Consider the following 19,394-nt stretch of genomic DNA (forward strand, 5'->3'; position numbering starts at 1 on the left):
AGCCAAGGGCTGTTTGAGGCACAATTATGGAGTAAACTGTTTCAGTCACATTTCCCCATCCAGGGGTTCTTTTTCAACTTGTTGAAATATTTTCTCTATATACCGTGGCCTCCCCCTCCTTCAAAAAGAAGAAATTTTAGAAAACAGGATTAAACTGTCCTTCCAGATAAGCATTTCACAGTTATAGCAGTTACCCCCAAAACAAGTATGAAGAGCAAGTGAAGCTCTGGTTTCATCAGTACACCAGCATTCTCCCTATAGCAACTTTGAACGGATGGAGCATCTTGAGAAAATTTGTTACAACATCTAATCCTAGGAATTTGTTTTGAGCAAAGATGGCAAATGAAGTTGGTTAAGAATGAGGGTGATTACTCAGGATCAAGTGAGTCTTGAAGAGGCTTGTTTCTAATGGCCCATGGTAGGCATGACTACAGCAGGTGAGGAAAGAGTAGCATCCTCTTCTTTCCACTGAGAAGTGATGGTCTTTAGCTGAGTATAGAACTGGATGCCCTAAGAAAGCAAAGAGTTAGCATGTACTTCTGGATGTTCATGAGTCAGGTTTTTTCTCAAAAAAATTTTGTTTTGGTTGTGGGGCTTGAACTCTGGGCCTGGGCGCTGTCCCTGAGCTCTTCAGCCCAAGGCTAAGTACTCTACTGATTGAGCCACAGTGCCACTTCCTTGACTTGGCTTTGTTTTTTGGTTTTGGGTTTTTTTTTTTTTTTTTTTTTTTTTGAGTCCTGGGGCTGAACTCAGGGCCTGAGCACTATCCCTGGCTTCTTTTTGCTCAAAGCTAGCACTCTGCCAACTTGAGCCACAGCGCCACTTCTGGCCTTTTCTATATGTGTGGTGCTGAGGAATCGAACCTAGGGCTTCATGTATATGAGGCAAGCACTCTTGCCACTATGCCATATTCTCAGCACCTTGACACAGTGTTTTAAGACAGGACTGCTGGGCTGGGAATATGGCCTAGTGGCAGGAGTGCTTGCCTCCTACACATGAAGCTCTGGGTTCGATGCCCCAGCACCACATATATGGAAAACGGCCAGAAGGGGCGCTGTGGCTCAGGTGGCAGAGTGCTAGCCTTGAGCAAAAAGAAGCCAGGGACAGTGCTCAGGCCCTGAGTCCAAGGCCCAGGACTGGCAAAAAAAAAAAAAAAAAGGACAGGACTGCTTATGCTAGTCATATTCCTGTTTTTGCTCAAGGCTAGCACTCTGCCACTTGAGCCACAGGGCCACTTCTGGCCGTTTTCTATATATGTGGTGCTGGGGAATCGAACCCAGGGCTTCATGTATGCAAGGCAAGCACTCTTGCCACTAGGCCATATCCCCAGCCCACTTCTAGCTTTTTTCATGTTTAATTGGAGGTAAGAATCTCATGGACTTTACTGCCTAAGCTGGCTTTGAACCATGGGTTCAGTCCCCTGGGAAACTAGGATTACAGGCATGAGCCTGGTGCCTTGCTCAGCCCAGTTAAGTATTCTAATTAGAGGAGTCTCAGTCTTTCCTGCCTGAGTTGGCTTCAAACTGAGATCTTCTGATCTCAGCCTTCAGGATAGCTAGGATTATAAAGGTATGGGTCACCGGTGTTATAAAGACTTTATATATGTTTATACATGCATATGTTCACAAATTATATATGTGCATATATCCATGTATACACCCACATGTATGTATAATTTATGAGAATAAGCTTGATGTTAAATGTGGTTGTTTATGCCTCAGGAAGATCACATGTCAGCTTGGGCTATAGCAAAATATGTCTCAAAGAATACCAACAACAACAAAATTCTTTAATGTTTTACTTAATGTTTTCTACTTTGTGTGTGTGTGTTTTGGGGGGTGGGTGGGAGCGTTGAGACGGAGTCTCACTATGTACATGGGGCATGTCACCCAGCACTGAGGAAGGGTGATCAGAGGTGAGTTTTCTGAAGGGAAGAGGGTCATAGGCAGAGGGAATGCAGACTTGGACTTTTCTTGCTTTTTACCTAAACTTTGTTGCTTTGTCCTATTCAGGAAGAAAGATAGCTTAGTGAAATTTTGTTATTTTTAAAATATTTTCTAGGGAACTTTTTGAAAACATGACAGAACAACATATGACCCCAGAGAGGCTGTGTGCAAATCCTTCTTTGCAGAATACTAGCTTCTGAATATGTTCAAGAAAGTTTCTTAAAGAAAACAAAAATTACCTGTTTGCCATAGAAATTGGTGTCTCCTCTGAAGGAAGATCGAGATCCCGTGAATGAGAACATTGGCAAAGGCACTGGAATGGGAACATTCACTCCCACCTAAGAAGACAAATCCACATGCACTACTCAGCAGAGGACTCAGACTCCATTTAGAAGTTCAAAGACAATACGGAGACCAATTTTATTTCAGTTTTAAGATTCATTTTGTGTGAAAAATATTTATTTTAAATAGCCACTTTATACCCTGTCCTCCACTCCATGAAGGGAGCTTAAGTGGGGAATTTTTGAACAAACTGCAGTGGCTGATAGCTGTTTACTGCCTTCTTTTAGTAAAGAGCTATAAGAAACTCCAAAAATTATGCTCACAAACCTGTCCAACATCCACCAGGTGGGAATATTTCCGAGCAGTGGCTCCATTGGTGGTGAAGATGGCAGTTCCATTTCCATATGGGTTGTCATTTACGATCTTGATGGCCTCATCCAGCGTTTCTGTCTCCAGGACCACAAGAACTGGACCAAAAATCTCTTCTTTATAACATGTCATGTTTGGCTGCCAGGAGTGGTGTATTCAGACAAAAAGTAAGCTTTTTGAGTTGAGTATTTTATGGTTATATTTAGCATGTTTAATTTATTGCCCACTGTTTACATGGACAGTTTTCATATTAGCAGTCTCTTTTCATCCTAAATTGTTTATGAAAAAAATCCTCTATCTACTGAGTTAAAAACATATAAACAGCTTGAAATTCCTATTAACTGTAACTATACCCTTTTTTTAAGCACTATGTTTTTAAGTGTCTTTGGTCATCTTCTAGCTTCTTTCTTAATACTTATACAACTGGTTTCATATAGTTGTCAAAAAATCATATGAAAATTCATTTTTTATAAATTCAATTTTTATAAATAAGGGAGAATTTTGCTTGGTTTAGAAATCACACTCAGTTCTCTGTAACATAAACCAATCCATTCCCATTCAGTTCTTTGCCTCCCAAATAAGTGTTTAAGTTTCTGTTTTGATACAGGTTCACAGACATTCCGAACATCCTAGTCAGTTTTGTTTGTTGCTGAGAAGTGGATTTTTCTTTTAAGGTTCTATGGCAAGAGATTTCCTAACTTCTGTTATATTCAATCCTTGATTATTCAGTATTATAGTGAGGATATGTAAATTTAAGGGAAAAAAGCCTCTTAACCTCACTTTAGTCATGTTAGTTGAAAGACTTCATATAATAAATAAAAACTGACAAATCACTTCTTTTTTGGTTACTTTCTGGTGAAGTGGCAACTGAACTTTGGGTACCAGGTAAGATTTTCAGTAAATCTTGGGTAGTAGATACATTGAGCCACTGCAGGGCTCAATTTATAGGAGCAAGGCAGGAAGAAGTTGAGGGAAGAGAAAATTAAACAGGTAATTATTAGAGGAAACACAAGGTGACAAATTTCACTCAGCTGTTGTGGATGTTACTTGTTTTCAGAACAGTTTATACTTTAAGATGTTGGAAAAAAGTAAAAACATTTCATGACGCATGTAAAACTTAGATGAAAAGTTCATGTAAAAGTTATTGAAGCATGGACACAATGTTTATGGCTGATTCTATACTGTATACCATAGTTGAGTACTTGTGATAGATACTATCACAAAACTGAAAACTGGAAGTCAGGAGGGGAGGCTTTGATTGTAGATAGAATAACTCAGCAATCTTGGCAAGAGTTGGTCTTAATCATTAAAAGTCTTCATTTATGGGGCTGGGATTATGGCCTATTGGTAGAGTGCTTGCCTCTTATACATGAAGCCCTGGGCTTGATTCCTCAGCACCACACATACAGAAAAAAGCCAGAAGTGGCGCTGTGGCTCAAGAGGTAGAGTGCTAGCCTTGAGCAAAAAGAAGCCAGAGACAGTGCTCAGGCCCTGAGTCCACGCCCCAGGACTGGCAACAAGAACAAAACAAAAAGTCTTCATTTATGATTTACAGAGATGAGATTCCATAACCCTTAAGGTGACTTCAGTTCTCCTGGTTGTAAAATTATTTACCTTGACATTTGAGATGATGGTTGGTCCAACAAAATTACCATTCTCATAGCCTTTGACTTTAATTTTTCGCCCATCTAAAAGGATAGAAGCTCCCTCCTTTGTTCCACTGTCAATTAGATTGCAGACTCGTTCTTTGGCCTGTGGAGTGATCAGTGGCCCAAGATCAGCTCCAGGCTGGTCTCCTATAAAACAACATACAAGCATGTAAGGTGTTTATTAACATAAGTTACAGCTATTAAGTGATAGCTATGAATTGACAAGTACAGTTAGAGATGAAACTGGTGACCACCACTGCTAAAATCAAGGTTAGAGCCACAGATGCAGAACCTCAAGTTGCTAGGTAGATGACTGATTTACCTGCATTGACTCTTAGTTTTTTGGCACGTTCCACTAGCTCTGGCAGCCACTTCTTAGCTTCTCCCACAAGAATTGCTGTTGAAAGAGCCATGCAGCGCTGACCAGCAGCTCCAAATGCTGCCCCAACAAGCTGGTTCAGGGTATTTTCCTTATTGGCATCTGGCATAATTACCCCATGATTTTTGGCTCCCTAAAGAAATACAGAAAGTGATGGGTCTTCCTTAGCCAAGTACAATTAAACTGAGAAATTAAAGAATCTGAGATCTCAAATAAGAATTTACAGAAAGGACTAGAGCATTCAACCTTTGAAGACAAATTATTTTTGTTGCTGAAGTCAGCAACATTGAACAGGTTTTCTATATTACTTTCTTTGCTTTCCACTTGACAAGCTGATAGGTGTTTATTCAGATGTAAAATCACAATCACATTCAAACATGTTACAAGTACTTCATCCAAGAACAAGAAAAACTCCCTTCTTTTTTCTCAACTTAGATATGGAAGAATGCTTTCTACTGGGGTTTCCTGTCAAATGAAGAAGAATAAAAACAAATAGCTGCCAGTAAAAATGCCAGTAGCCAGCTAAGAGAAAGTAAGAGGCAGACCTGACATATAACCTCTAGTCTGGGTACATGGCTGCATTTATATTTTTTCCTCTGTAGGACGACATATGATCTCTTCCACAGATACATTCCTGTACATGACTGTAAGTGACTATACAGATACCATGCCTACTAGTTAATTTACTCTTGTTGGGGACATTTGTCTTTTTCCAGTGTTTTAAACAGGAAGGATTGACAACTAGAAACATTTTATAAAGGAAGAAAAGGCCCAACAACAGAACTTGGTTATTACCACTCAAGTTCAATGAATCTAAATAACTCTTGGGGAGGAATGTGCCCTTTTTTTAAAAAAAAAAAAAAACAACCAAAACCAAGACTAGTACTATATGTTAAAAACAGTAATTACCATGACAATAAAACCCTCACCAACTAAAGGGTTAAAGAGAAGGCATTTAGGATGAAGTAATTAAGAAACTGGCTTTAATAAGATGCTGAAGGGCTATCCTTACAATTGAAATACATGCAACAAAGTTTGGGAGGAAAAAAATTTAAAAATCACCATATTAGCTTGAACCCTCTTGCCATGTCTTGACCCTCTTTCGAAAATGTACTCTCCTGCCTGGTTGGATCCCACAAAGCTGATTGCTTTGATATCCGGATGATCACAAATAAAATTGACAGCTTTAAGAAGAGAATAAATAATTACCAAAAGAACAGCTGGCAGTAGTCTCAGCATGGCAATTTTTTTCCCAATGCTACGAATTAAGAAATTTTCACTCATCTGTCTACACTGAATTTCCATCGCAAAGGTATCATTTCTCTTAGTTTTCTTAAAAATACTATTTAGCTCTTTACTCTGTTTATTTCCTATTTCAGAATTTCCACTTATACTCTAAATGCTACAATTCCTGTTTCCCTCTAAGATAACAGCCTCTCAAGACTGGACCATTCCATTTTGTCATTTAAGAAATGTAGGGGCTGGGAATATGGCCTAGTGGTAGAGTGCTTGCCTCATATACATGAAGCCCTGGGTTCAATTAATCAGCACCACATATATAGAAAAAGCCAGAAGGGGTGCTGTGGCTCAAGTGGTAGAGTGCTAGCCTTGAGCAAAAAGAAGCCAGGGACAGGGCTTAGGCCCTGAGTTCAAACCCCAAGACTGGACCCCCCTTCCCCCCCAAAAAAGAAAGAAATGTATGTTCTCAACTGTCACACTGAGCCTCTCAGTGTACTGTGACCTCATATGACAGGTGATATAGCATACTATTTAAAAGCAAGAACCAGTCAGCTTTCCTGGTTATATATATCCTAACTTACATAGTTTCTAGTGGTGTGACTTAGGCAAAATAGGATTTCATTCTGACTTTCTAATATGTAAGATGGAAAATAGTATCTGCTTCAAAGGGTTCTTGTAAAGATAAAATGAGCTAACAAAATTTCCCTTTAATCTCCTCTCTAGTTGAAATCAGTATTTCTTTCATCCCAGTATATGGTGCAGGCCACGGGACACTGCTACTGTCTACACAGATGGCAAAAAAAAAAAAAAAATCATACCCTCCATAGAGGTTACTTTTTTTTTTCCTTTTGCCAGTCCTGGGGCTTGAACTCAAGGTCTGAGCGCTGTTCCTGAGCTTCTTTTGCTCGGCTAGCACTCTACTGCTAGAGACACAGTGCCACTTCCAACTTTTTCTGTGTATGTGGTACTGGGGAATTGAACCCAGGGTTTCATGCATGCTAGGCAAGCACTCTACCACTAGCCACATTTCCAGCCCAAACATAAAAGTTCCTATGGGGAATTTCTTTCCAACTTCCTTACCCTAAAATACCCTATCACCATTCAATATGTTGACTTTTGGGGAGAGCCAGCTTAAGTAGCCACAAATAGAAGGCTGTTTACCTTCATGCTGTCCATGGATGATGTTCAGTGTTCCATCAGGGGCACCGGAGTCTTGAAGCAACTTAGCAAGAAGCATGGTTGCTCCAGGGACTCGCTCTGATGGTTTCATCAGGAAAGTATTACCACAAACCATGGCCATGGGAAACATCCACAGCGGAATCATGGCAGGAAAATTAAATGGAGCAATGCCTGCACACACTCCTAGAGGCAGGCGGTAGGAATAAAGGTCCATGTCCTTGGTGATGGATGGCATAGTCTCTCCCAGCATGAGGGATGTCACACTGCAGGCATGCTCAACCACCTCTGGAACAGAGAAGAAGTTAGGCACCAACTGTCCATACTGAGCACTAGTTAGCACCGTCATGTTCTAGAACACAGCTCTGGGAACATAATGTTGCTCACGCCAGTGACAGGATAGAAACATGAATTTGGCTTGCTATACAAAGAGGTTATCCAAGTTGAGATTCTCTAGGAAAAACATCACAGGATAGCAAAAGCTACACAAACAAGCAACATTCCCATTCTGGGACCTGTGCCTCCCATTTCCTTTGCTCTTTCCCAAAAATCCCAAGAGGGGCTTCCCAGCTTACGAAGGCCTCGAAATACATCTCCTTCGGCATCAGCTAGAGTCTTCCCTTGTTCCAATGTGATTAATCTGGCAATTTCTTTCTACGGAGAAAAAAGAAACTAATGCAAGGATGATCTATTGGGGAGCGGAGGTGCCAGGGACTGAACCCTAGGGGTCCTATGCATGCTATGTATTTGCTATACCACTGAGCTGTATCCACTTGTTATTATGTTCCTTCCTTTCAATTCTCAAGTAGCCAAGGAAGAGCAAAACTGAGAGCTAGAATTAGAGTTATGATTAATCTCTGAGTTAAAGAGTTGGGAAGGGTACTTGAAAAGCTTTCTGGAAAATCACTCTGCAGGCACTCTGTAGGGTGAAATACACTTCAGATTTCTTACCAAGTTTTCTTTAATAAGTTGTTGATAGCGGAGGAAGATCTGCTGACGGCTTAATATTGATGTGTCTGCCCATGCGGGAAAAGAACGCTTGCAGGCAGCAACAGCTGTGTCCATTTCAGCCTTGGTGGATTGAGGGACCCGACCAATGACCTCATTGGTAGCCTGATGGGGAAAAGAATTTTTAAGGCACTTTGTCAGTGCCTTACCTTCTCCAGGTTTCATCTTAGCTCTGGCAACATTATGTGCTTCATGACAAATACCTAGGTCCCCATCTTCCTACCATATTCCCAGAATTCTAGGCTAGTTGGTGTAAGTCCCAAAGCAGCTTACTTACTGGGTTGTGAATGTCAATCCATTTGTCACTTTTGGATTCAACAAATTTCCCATCAATGAAGAGTTTTACAGTTGGCTGGAAAAAAAAACAATAAATAACACAATAAATAACAGAAGCTTTGCTTCTCCATTTCCCATTCACAGAGAAGAAATTTAGATAACTAGATCTTCTGGTCTCTACCATTAGGAAAGATATATATGTATATATGTATAGGCACTTTTTATTAGTTTACATTAGTTATACAGGAGGATTTCATTGATACATATCCACATATATATATTAGACTATATTTACAATATAGTCCAGTCAATCTCATTATTTTGTGAAGGGGGTACACTGGGGTTTGAACTGAGGGCTGGGAATATGGCCTAGTGGAACAGTGCTTGCCTCTTATACATGAAGCCCTGGGTTCGATTCCCCAGCACCACATATATAGAAAACAGCCAGAAGTGGCGCTGTGGCTCAAGTGGTAGAGTGCTAGCCTTGAGCAAAAAGAAGCCAGGGACAGTGCTCAGGCCCTGAATTCAGTCCCAGGACTGGCCAAAAAAAAAAAAAAGTTTGAAAAATATTTCATAACTATACCTTTTTTGAGAAGTAGCTTGTATTCAGTACATTATCAACAAAGTACATGAGACTGTAAAGGAAAGAAGTGCTTATCTCAGAGTTCTAGAACCTAGAAGTCTAAGCTCAAGCAACCACCTCTAGGACAAGGGCGTCTCTAGAAAAGCAGGGAAAATGGGTGTGGCAGTAATTTTATCTCAAAAGTGCCACATAATACCACACAATGGTAATCACATTTCAATATTAGTTTTGGCATGGACAAAAAATACTCAAACTGCAAAATCTGTGAGTCAAAAAGGTTAAGGAGGGCTGGGAATATGGCCTAGTGGCGAGAGTGCTTGCCTCCTATACATGAAGCCCTGGGTTTGATTCCCCAGCACCACATATATAGAAAAGGCCAGAAGCGGCGCTGTGGCTCAAGTGGTAGAGTGCTGGCCTTGAGCAAAAAGAAGCCAGGGACAGTGCTCAGGCCCTGAGTCCAAGGCCCAGGACTGGCCAAAAAATAAAAAAAAAGGTTAAGGATTACTGTGCTATGATGTATGTGTGTGGAGGTTGGAAAGGATTTTGAGCAGCAACAGGGTTTGTTTTTGTATTGGGGGGCTTGGATTTAGGACCTCTTGCTCTTGCTCAGCTGATATTTCACCACTTGAGCCACACTTCAGCCCTTGACCAATAGTTCTTATTTGTTAGATTTTAGGTACTGTGATTATGACTAGAATATAGACTATAAAAATTCTAAAGTTTGTTAAGATGACAACTATCTGGCAGGTTCAATAAAACCTAGAAGAACCTGGGAACGATGACACACATGTGCCAAGGACATGGAAAGCTGAAGTAGGATTCTTTGAGCCTAGACGTTCAAGACTAGCCCGGGCAACATGATGAGACCTCATTTCCAAAAAATAGTCTCTACCTCTAGAAAACATGGAAATGCATGTACTTCTAAAGTTCAGAATGGACCTAATAAAAGTTCAGAATGGAAACAATCCAAAAGAATAAAAAAAACTATAAAAACACTTGATAATCCTGAAAAAGTTAAGCAATCTAGTCTAAATGTTACACAAAGGAATTCCAAATTAATTCAGGTATGTCTACTTGATAGACTGTTGTGTGACTGTTATCATCATAACCATGAGCAGGACACCAGTGGCTCATACCTATAATCCTAGCTACTCAGGAGGCTGAGCCCTGGAAGATCTAAATTCAAAGCCAGCATTGGCAGAAAAGTCTATGAGACTCTTATCTCCATCAAAAAGCTGCACTAGAGGTAAGGCTTAATTGATAGAGTGCCAGTAAGGAGTAAGGAAACCAGGTACTGAATTCAAATGCTGGCACTTGCACAAGTATGTGTGGATACACACACATCTTATCAAGACCACCTTGGAATACTGAAAACTGCTTGCCACATAATACATACAGTGTTAGATAAGAAAACCAAGACAGGGGCTGGGAATATGGCCTAGTAGCAAAAGTACTTGCCTCGTATTCATGAAGCCCTGGGTTCGATTCCTCAGCACCACATATATTAGAAAATGGCCAGAAGTGGCACTGTGGCTCAAGTGGCAGAGTGCTAGCCTTGAGCAAGAAGAAGCCAGGGACAGTGCTGAGGCCCTGAGTTCAAGACCCAGGACTGGCAAAAAAAATAAAAACCAAGACAGAAATTTCACATACCCTCTGATCACAATTCTTTTTTATTTTTGGTTGGTTGTGTGGCTTGATCATGGGGCCATGGTGCTGTCCCTGAGCTCTTTTGCTCAAGGATAGTATACTACCATTTTGAGCCACAGACCACTTTTTTTGTTGTTGTTGTATGTATGATGGTTAACTGGAGACAAGTCTCATGGACTTTTCCCTCCTGGGCTGGCTTTGCACTGCAGTCCTCAGATCTCACCCTTCTGAGTAGCTAGGATTATAGACATGAGCCACCAGCACCCGGCTCTGATCACAATTCTTTAAAGAAGATAAAAAAGGAAATAACCAAAACAAACTAGCTGGGCACCAATGGCTTATGCCTGTAAACCTAACTACTCAAGAGACTGAAACAGGAACCAGTCTGAGCAAGTCCTAGAGACTCTTATCTCTAAATAATCACAAAGAAAGTCAGAAGTGGAGGTGTGACTCCAGAGGTTGAGTGATAGCCTTGAGCAAACAAAGCTCAGGAACAATTCCAAGGCCGGGAGTTCCAGACCAGTATAAAAATAAAATAAACAAACAAAAAACAAAACAAGAACTAGCCACCACAGCTCATTTTTAAAATCCTAGCTACACAAGAGACAGATCTGATCATTGTGGACCAGAGCCAGCCTAGGCAGATAGAATGCCAGTCATGAGTAGAAAAACCTGAGTGAGGGGCTGGGAATATGGCCTAGTGGCAAGAGTGCTTGTCTTGTATACGTGAAGCCCTGAGTTCGATTCCTCAGCACCACATATATAGAAAATGGCTAGAGGTGGCGCTGTGGCTCAATTGGCAGAATGCTAGCCTTGGGCAAAAAGAAGCCAGGGACAGTGCTCAGTCCCCGAGTCCAAGCCCCAGGACTGGCAAAAAAAAAAAAACCCAAAACAAACCTGAGTGAGAGCATGAGGCCTTAACCTCAAGTCTCAGTACTTAATTATAAATTAGTAATCATTTCAATCAATGGGCTCAGTAATGGAATTCCTGACTAGCAACCATGAGGTCCTGAGTTCAAAATCACAGTACTACCATCACTCACCACTGAGGATGATGAGAAGGATACTGGATACCAGGTGGGGTTTACTTTGGAAGCAACCTGTGAAATAAGAATTTCATAAATAAGAGCAGAAAATGATTTAGCAAATAGCTACTAAGGTGCTCAACATTATATTAGCTACAGTATAGGTATGAAAAAGAACTTGGTACTTACTCTCAAAGATAATTTAGTCTTTAAAAACTACATGAAACTAGGACACAGGGAAAACTATAAAAGAACAATAAATTACGATGATCATGCTCTGAATTCCCACAACAGTGTGGATTCAAACAATTTGGAGGATCATATTTTCCTCATTTTTGGCCTGGAAAATGCAGTCACCAGGAATCTAACAATAAGAAAATATTTAGTATGTTATATAATAACGACATACTAGTTGAAGTTTTAAAGTATTGAAGATAACACATAATAAACACAAATATAATAAGCTGTAAATAATATGTAGTCAATGTAAGCACAAACTAAATAGTACATATCAAATGTTAAGAATAATATGCCCATAAAATACTTAATACTTAAGTGAGTGCCAATGGCTTATGCTTATCATCCTAACTACTTAGAGGCTGAGATCTGAGGATTATAGAAGCCAGCCCAGATAGGAAAGCCCAGGAGACTCCAATTAGACATCAAAAAAAGCAGTGAAGATGTGGCTAAAGTGATAGGATGCTAGCCTCGAGGGGGGGAAAACAGCAACAACAGAGATAGCACCCAGGGCCTGAGTTCAAGCCCCAGGGCTCACACAAACAATGAAAATACTTTATGTCAGGAAAAGATCAAGTGTATAAAAGGAGAGAGAAAAAAAAGGAAGCGACTCAACAGAGGAGAAGAGACCATGCTTTAACCATTGCTGCAGAGAGACTCGAACTCCAAGCCGAATTGAATTAGGGAGCAGATAGTTGCATACACATTATGATGCATGCTTAGGTCAAAAGGCTATATTGCCAGCTACTGTGGCTGAGAAGAATGGTTTCAATTTAGATGAGTAGAAAGTGAGGATGTTCCCAAGAACCCAGATAGGAGTTTTGGATAAGAAATTCTGGGGACGGGAAGGGAGCTCACTGGACCCTGAGAACAACACTAGGTTATGAAAACAAGGCAGATTCCCATTACTGCATACAAATGTTCTTAGCAGTTTTAGTTACAATAGCCCCAAAATTGGAAATGATCCAAATGTCAACCACTCTATAAGTATGTTTTTGTTGCTGCTGCTGGAGGTGGTCGTGGGGCTTGAACTCAAGCCCTAGGTGCCGTCCTTGAACTCTTATTCTCAAGGCTAGCATTCTACCACTTTGAGCCACAGTTCACAGTAGTTAATTGGCCATAAAAATACCACAACTTTCCTGCCCAGGCTGGCTTGGAATCACCATCCTCAGATCTCAGCTTTGGAACAGCTAGGATTACAGGTGTGAGGGGTCCTTTTCTTTTACAAACCCTTGTATGGAGGGCTGACTTTCCATAGTTTGGCAGTGAGGGAGCTGCTCGGCTACATATGAAACCCGGACCACAGAGGGGTCTTTTTAAACGACAACACTGGTCAGATCACTCCCTTGCTCAAAAGCCTTCTGTGGCTGAGTGACTGTAGTTCAGTGGTAGAGTATGTTCCTAGTAAATGCAAGGCTCTAGGTTCCATTCCTGACAATGGAAAACACAACACAGCAAAATAAAAGTACACACATAGGTGGGAATGTGGCTTAGTGGTAGATTGTTTGCCTAGGATGCATGAAGCCCTGAAATTCATCAGGACCATAAAAACAGAAAAAGCTGGAAGTGGCACTGTGGCTCGTGATAGAGTGCTAGCCTGGAGTGAGCAAAGCTCAGGGACAGTGTCCAGGCCCTGAGTTCAAGCCTCAGCACTGGCCAAAAAAAAAAAAAAAGTAACACACAGACAAAACAATCCAAGGGCTTTTGGCTACCTTGAGATACAAATTAATCTACTTGATACTGCTACATATCTTTGCTTCTTGAGATTCCTACTTGCTACTTTCTTCCTTGATCTCTGCTCCAGCCATTCTGAACATGTTTTGTGTTCTTGCCCTTGCCCATGCTGATCCTTTTTGCCTGGCACTGTCTGATCACATTTGCTCAGCTCACTCCTACTCTTTTCCATCTCCAATCTTAAACTCAAGAATTTCTCTACAAGTCTCAACCTCAGGACCAAGTTCTTGACTGCAGAGTCCAGAAAGTAGCAGAATTCCTGTTTCTTGTTTCACATTATATAATGATAATTTAATTATTAAGTTTCTCTCCTCTTAGATCACTAGACCATGTATCTTCCACCCCTATCATGATTCCTGGCATAAAGTAAGCCCTCATTAATATTTTACAAAGTAATATAATATCCGCCAAGCAATCATTTACTAACATTGTATGCTCACTCTCTCATTCTCTCTATCCTGTTGGTTGTAGGGCTTGAATTCAGGGCCTGGGTTCTGTCCCTGAGCTCTTCTGTTTAAGGCCAGTGCTATACCACTTGAGCCACAGCTCCACTTCTGGGTTTCTGGTGGTAAAATGGAGATGAGTCTCATAGACTTTCCTGTCCGGGCTGGCTTTGAACCATGATCCTCAGATCTTAGCCGTCTGAGTAGCTAGGATTACAAGCATGAGCCACCAGTGCACAGCTTTGGTGGTAAAATAGGCAGTGTAGCTGGCAGGTATTATATAGTTTTTCCTGGGTTCAACTCAACAGTTTCCTCACTTCCTGCAAACTTAGCATGTTGCTGAAGAAACAATCCTGATGTCTTCTCTCATATTTATTTCCTACCTGCTATTTTCTTTAGTAGGAACTCTTTCCTCCCCTTGGCTAATGACCTGCTAGTTTTGCAACACTCTGCCCAGAGTCAACCCTTTTTAGAAGCTTTTCTTGAATTGTACAGGTTGAGTTTGGGGCTCTTTCTCTATGTCACAGGGCCTCTTATTGTTATATTACAATATAGAAGCTTTTACTATAAGTCTGGGATGGGATCTATACACAAAGAGATATCAAAATGTAAAGTCCTGAATTCTAGGCCCAGTTCCTGATTTGATTGGGTGATCAGAGGTAACTAAGTATCAGGTCATATACTCTATTATAGTTTATTGCCAGTCCTGGGATTTGAACTCAAGGCCTAGGCTCTGTCCCTGAGCCTCTCTGTGCTCATGGCTAGTGCTCTACTGCCAATTGACCCACAGCAACACTTTCTGCTTTTTCTGTTTGTGTGGTACTGAGGAATGGAACCCAGGGCTTCATGCATGCTGGGCAAGCACTCTACCACTAAGCCACATTCCCAGCCCTTTATTTTAATTTTTTAATTCTAATCTTCATGAACATTCATAAGGCTAAACAATGTCAGAGATGGAGCCAAATTCAGGTATGATTATGACACATGTGCTCTTTGCACCACATCAATGAGATAAGGTTTTTTTTTGTTTTTTGTTTGGCAATAGTTTGGATTGAGCTTGGGGGCTCTACCACTTCTTGAGTCACTCTCCTACCCCCTTTCTGCCTTGGCTAGTTTTGAGGTAGGGTCATGACTTATACCTGAGCCAGATTGGGCTTTGATCCCACTTGTGCTTCCCTGTGTTGCTGAATGACAGGTGCATATCACACCTAATCACTGTGATTCCAACATAGCTGCAGTAATAGATCTGTGCCACTGGTTGAAATGGAGTCTTAGGAAATTTTATGCCAGAACTGGCTTCAATCTGAAATCCCTGATCTGTGCTTCCTAAGTACCTAAGACAAGAGGCTTGAGCCATTCTGCTACAAGGCTACTGATTTTTTTTTGCCAGTCCTAGGCTTTGAACTATGGGCCTGGGTGCTGTCCATAAGCCCCTTTTTGTTTAAGGCACTCTACCACTTGAATCTCAGCACCATGTCAGCCTTTTCTGTGTTTAGAGATAAGAGTCTTATGGACTTTCCTTTCCGGGCTGGCTTGGAACCGTGATCTTCAGATCTCAGCCTCCTGAGTACCTAGGATTATAGGCATGAGTCATAGCACCCGGCTGCTACAGACTTTCAAAATAAGTATGATACTATCACAAGGAGTAAAGAGAGATTGTACCTTAAGTTCTACCAAGCTGAATACCTAAAGGAATAATAACATGAACTGAAACCTGGTTAAATCATTTAGACCTCTAATATTCATGGTTGCCACTTTAGACCGCAAGTATGCACGCGCACGGGTATGTGTGTGTATGTGTGTGTGTGTGTGTGTGAATGTGTGTGTGCTATGTCTCTGGCTGTTCTACCCAGGCTAGTCTTGAACTCTTGGCCTCAACTAATTTTCTGGTTTCAGTTTTCCCAGGAGCAGGGATACATGCGCATATGTCATTGTGCCTGTTTACACTATTTGTTATCAGTTTCAAATTACACTAAACTAGATGAGAGATTCTCCACCTTGATACAAAAGATAAAATGTCTTCTTAAAGACTCACTATAATGGGGTGGAGACAAAGATAAAAAGTCAATTTCAGGCCAGGTGCAGATGTCTCCTATAATCCTAGCTGCTCAGGAGATTGAGATCTGAGGATCCGAGGTTCAAAGCCAGCCCGGGCAGAAAAGTCCGAGAGACTCTCCAATTAAGCACTAGAAAACCAGAAGTGGTGCTGTGGCTCAAGTGGTAGAGCATAAGCCTTGAGCACAAAGAGGCTTGGGGACAGCACCCAGGCCCTGAGTTCAAGCCCCAGAACTGGCCAAAAAAACAAAAAAAAAAAAAGTCACTTTCAGTAAAAGATGTCAAGAATTTGGTAATGAAAAATATATGGTGGAAACTTTGTTTTTACATTACAAAAAGGAAGGAAGGAAGGAAGCAGGAAGGGAGGGAAGGGAGGAGGGAAGAAGGAAGGGGAAGGAAGGAAAAAGGGAAGGAAGGGGAATGAAGGTCACAATAGAAAATTTGAGTGAAGCCAGGCCAGTCCCTCTAAACTCATTCTCTACTGTTCCATTAAAAACACCTTCGAGCATGAACCCTTGCTCACTCTGCTAGGAATCTTAAGACATGAATGTTTCTACTCACTGAGGAACTCAACCTGATATTCATGTTACATAAAAGTGCAACAATATAAATGAAGTTCTCTGGCTCCACGAGAGGGCCGTGTTGTTTCTCGCAGGTTGTTACTTTCCTGAAGTAAATCTTGCTTCAGTATCGCGAAATCATTTTTAATCTTGGGCCTAAGGGTAGACCTAAGAACAGAACTGGGAGCACAGGCCCCAGGCATGCATTGGCCGGAGCTCTAGCACACAATGGGTGTGTTAGAACTGCTGAGCTGGTTCCCGCGACAGGAACTTGGAAATTCTTACATTCGTGGCTCTCATTTTCTATCACCTCGTTTGGGAGATATTTAATTCTCTGCAGCACAGGGATCGGCTCAACGATGTTTCTTATTTACTTCCAACATGAACTGTTTATAACTTCACTCTTAGCAAGAAAGCCTATAGCTTTCGAAAAACACAGAACTATCCTAGTTGGCACAACAGCTTAGCAGATGGGTGCCTCTGGCGAAAACCTAGTGTACACTCGTCTAGGAGATTCAAAGTCCATTCTCTGACCCTCGTTCCTCGCCCCTCGCGTGCCCCTCTTCTCTCATCCCTTACCTCACACTGTGAACAGAGAAGCTGGGGTGTGGGGAAAGGACCAACTGGAGGTTCCTGACTGGTGACCAGAAGAAGCTCGATGCTCTAAGAAAGGTGACCAGAAAGGGGAGTTTCAGGGGAGAGGGAGAAGAGAGATGGCTGGTGCAGAGGTGAAAGGGAAAGACGGTGGGAGGATCGAGAAAGTGAGAGCAGCAAGTGACAGCAGCGACGGAACAGGGCTGGAAAGTAGTAGGTCAAGGCCTCCAGAGAAGAGCTCAGAAGTAAAACGCGGGTGGGTGCAGAGGGGGAGTGGAACCAGGCCATACTCCCGGGTGAGAACGCGGTGATCAGCCAGAGAAAGGTTCCCTTGGAGAACGTTCAGAGTGGGCGGAAAGAATCTACGCTTAGCTCCGTGGTCCCTTGGCGCCAACCCTCACTCGCCTGCAGGATCCGGGCCCGTCCTACCGCTGCCAACACCGCCATGGCTCGCAGCTGCCTCTCCTGGATTCCGCGCGACAGTCGCGGGGTCAGGCCTCCTTAAGAGTCCCGCGGCCACACCTCGTCCTCCAACCTGACGGACCCCCTTATTGGTGGAACGACTACTTTCTGTAGCCAATCACTCTCTAGAGCACCTCCCCTCACGCTAGCCTGGGGACCGGTGATTGGTTAGGAGCAGAAATAGTCTAGCCCACCTACTTTAGCCAGTTTTGTTGGCCGAGATAAGGAAACGCCCCGACTTGGATACCGAATAGTGAGTGCGGGAAGGAAGACGCCCCCTAACTGTGAATTCTCATTGGTCAGAGGAAGGGCCGAGGCCACACCCCCTCAGTGAGAAAGGTAAATAAGACTGCGCAACTGGCGTGCCTGCTGTCGGGGGCGGGATTAGGCAAATACTTCCTTAAGGGGCGGGGAACGAGTCCCGCCACGCACTGGGGAGGGTCCGGGGGCGTGGTTTGTGGTTCTTCGCTTTCCCGCCGACGGTTGGCCACGTCACGTGACGTGGGCAGGAAGATGGCGTCTCCCACGGATGGTAAGAGCCGGTTTTAGGGATGAGTGGTTTGCCATCTCCTTCTTGCTTCTCCGGGCATCTTTACTGTCCACTTGCCTCTTGCATTTGTCCATCTTTCTTGGGTTCTTCTCCTTGCTCTTCCTGCTTTTTCCTTGGGCTGTAGGTCCTCCATCTTCAGCACCACAGGGTCTGCTATGTATCAGGCGAGTGGAGGAAAGCATCAGCAAGACCTAATCCTGGTGAAGGAATGGGTGTCACTCTGGCCCTCTTGAGGCCGAGAGCTCTGGAGGAGACAGTGAAGAGGTTCCTGACTGTAGCTTTATCCATGCCGAATGTAAGCTCTGTTCTCATTGAGCAACTCTAGCTGGAGTTGGTGATTGTCCTCACCTTGGGCCTGAACTGCTAAATAAACCACTTGCTGCGTTTCTATCGCTTCTGTTTTGGTCTGCTTCCCAAAGAGTAAGAAGGTGGGGGACCCTCTTGGTCCCTTGGCAATGAGTGCCTGAGGGACATGAGAATTTAACTCTTTTTTTTTTTTTTTTTTTTTTGGTGCTGGTGGTAGGTCTTGAGCTCCTGGCCCTGTCTCAGCCCCTTAGCCTTTGCACTCAAGGCTGGTGCTCTACCACTTGAGTCACAGCCTCACTTCTAGCTCAGTGTGTGTGTGTGTGTGTGTGTGTGTGTGTGTGTGTGTGTGTGTGTGTGATTAATTGGTGATAAGAGTCTCATGGACTTTCCTGCCCCGTCTGGCTTGAAACCGCGATCCTTAAGTCTCAGCCTTCTAAGTGGCTAAGATTACATGTGTGAGCCACAGGCTTTTTAATGCACACATCTCAACCTCTCTTAGCGTCCACTTTGTGTTAATTCCTTGGATAGAGTGGATGAATGATTTCTGCTTGTATGTTATGCACCTACAAGACATCTCAGGTGGCAGTTGTGTGGTTTGGGTTTGCAGTCAGTGATGGAGTAATTTAATTTATTCTGCCCCTTCTGTCTCCATGCTTCTTTCATTAATAGGCAATTCTCCCCCCTTAAACATGTTTTTGGTGTATGGAAGGAATCTTGGAAGTTTATTTTGGGAATTGAGTAAACTGAAGCCAAGGAGAGCTATTTAAGTACCTCACTATATGAAAACAAATGGTCTGTGTTTTGGGAGATGCCAAGATGAACCAAACATGTAAACTTTTTTTTTTTCAGTTTCAGATATCACTTTTTCACATGT

General features: G+C 42.4%; 3 protein-coding genes across 4 annotated transcripts in view; 2 read left to right on the forward strand and 1 right to left on the reverse strand.

Moving 5' to 3' along the window:
• Bbof1 (basal body orientation factor 1) overlaps nucleotides 1-2,198 on the forward strand; it is a 32,621-nt gene extending 30,423 nt beyond the window's left edge. The window contains exon 11 of the mRNA XM_048362815.1: nucleotides 2,062-2,198. Within this exon, the coding sequence (XP_048218772.1) occupies nucleotides 2,062-2,073 (12 nt within the window). The 3' untranslated portion in view covers nucleotides 2,074-2,198. The remainder of the gene's footprint in view (nucleotides 1-2,061) is intronic.
• Nucleotides 330-17,734, reverse strand: Aldh6a1 (aldehyde dehydrogenase 6 family member A1). Its single transcript, XM_048362817.1, has 12 exons — nucleotides 17,608-17,734; nucleotides 11,598-11,654; nucleotides 8,326-8,400; nucleotides 7,992-8,153; nucleotides 7,616-7,694; nucleotides 7,026-7,328; nucleotides 5,688-5,809; nucleotides 4,569-4,758; nucleotides 4,212-4,393; nucleotides 2,556-2,735; nucleotides 2,186-2,284; nucleotides 330-510 (listed from the first exon to the last, which is right to left on the reverse strand). The coding sequence occupies exons 1-12, from the start codon at nucleotides 17,647-17,649 to the stop codon at nucleotides 406-408; spliced, it is 1,596 nt and encodes a 531-aa protein (XP_048218774.1). The 5' UTR covers nucleotides 17,650-17,734; the 3' UTR covers nucleotides 330-405.
• A 401-nt stretch (nucleotides 17,735-18,135) lies between these two features.
• Nucleotides 18,136-19,394, forward strand: part of Lin52 (lin-52 DREAM MuvB core complex component) — a 109,412-nt gene continuing 108,153 nt past the window's right edge. For both annotated transcript variants that reach the window (XM_048361939.1, XM_048361938.1), the window contains exon 1: nucleotides 18,136-18,196. In XM_048361939.1, the coding sequence (XP_048217896.1) occupies nucleotides 18,178-18,196 (19 nt within the window). In that variant the 5' untranslated portion in view covers nucleotides 18,136-18,177. The remainder of the gene's footprint in view (nucleotides 18,197-19,394) is intronic.

This window comes from Perognathus longimembris, chromosome 14 (genome assembly GCF_023159225.1).
Source record: "Perognathus longimembris pacificus isolate PPM17 chromosome 14, ASM2315922v1, whole genome shotgun sequence".
In the NCBI taxonomy this organism is placed as follows: Eukaryota; Metazoa; Chordata; class Mammalia; order Rodentia; family Heteromyidae; genus Perognathus; species Perognathus longimembris.

Bases quoted from the DNA above. Each gene is read 5' to 3' on its own strand.
- Aldh6a1 (XM_048362817.1), bottom strand. From the start codon at position 17,649: ATGGCGGTGTTGGCAGCGGTAGGACGGGCCCGGATCCTGCAG. The intron at 11,655-17,607 runs GCGAGTGAGGGT...CTTATTTCACAG, and splicing joins GACGGGCCCGGATCCTGCAG to GTTGCTTCCAAAGTAAACCC. The intron at 2,285-2,555 runs GTTTGTGAGCAT...TTGTCTTCTTAG, and splicing joins ACCTGGTGGATGTTGGACAG to GTGGGAGTGAATGTTCCCAT.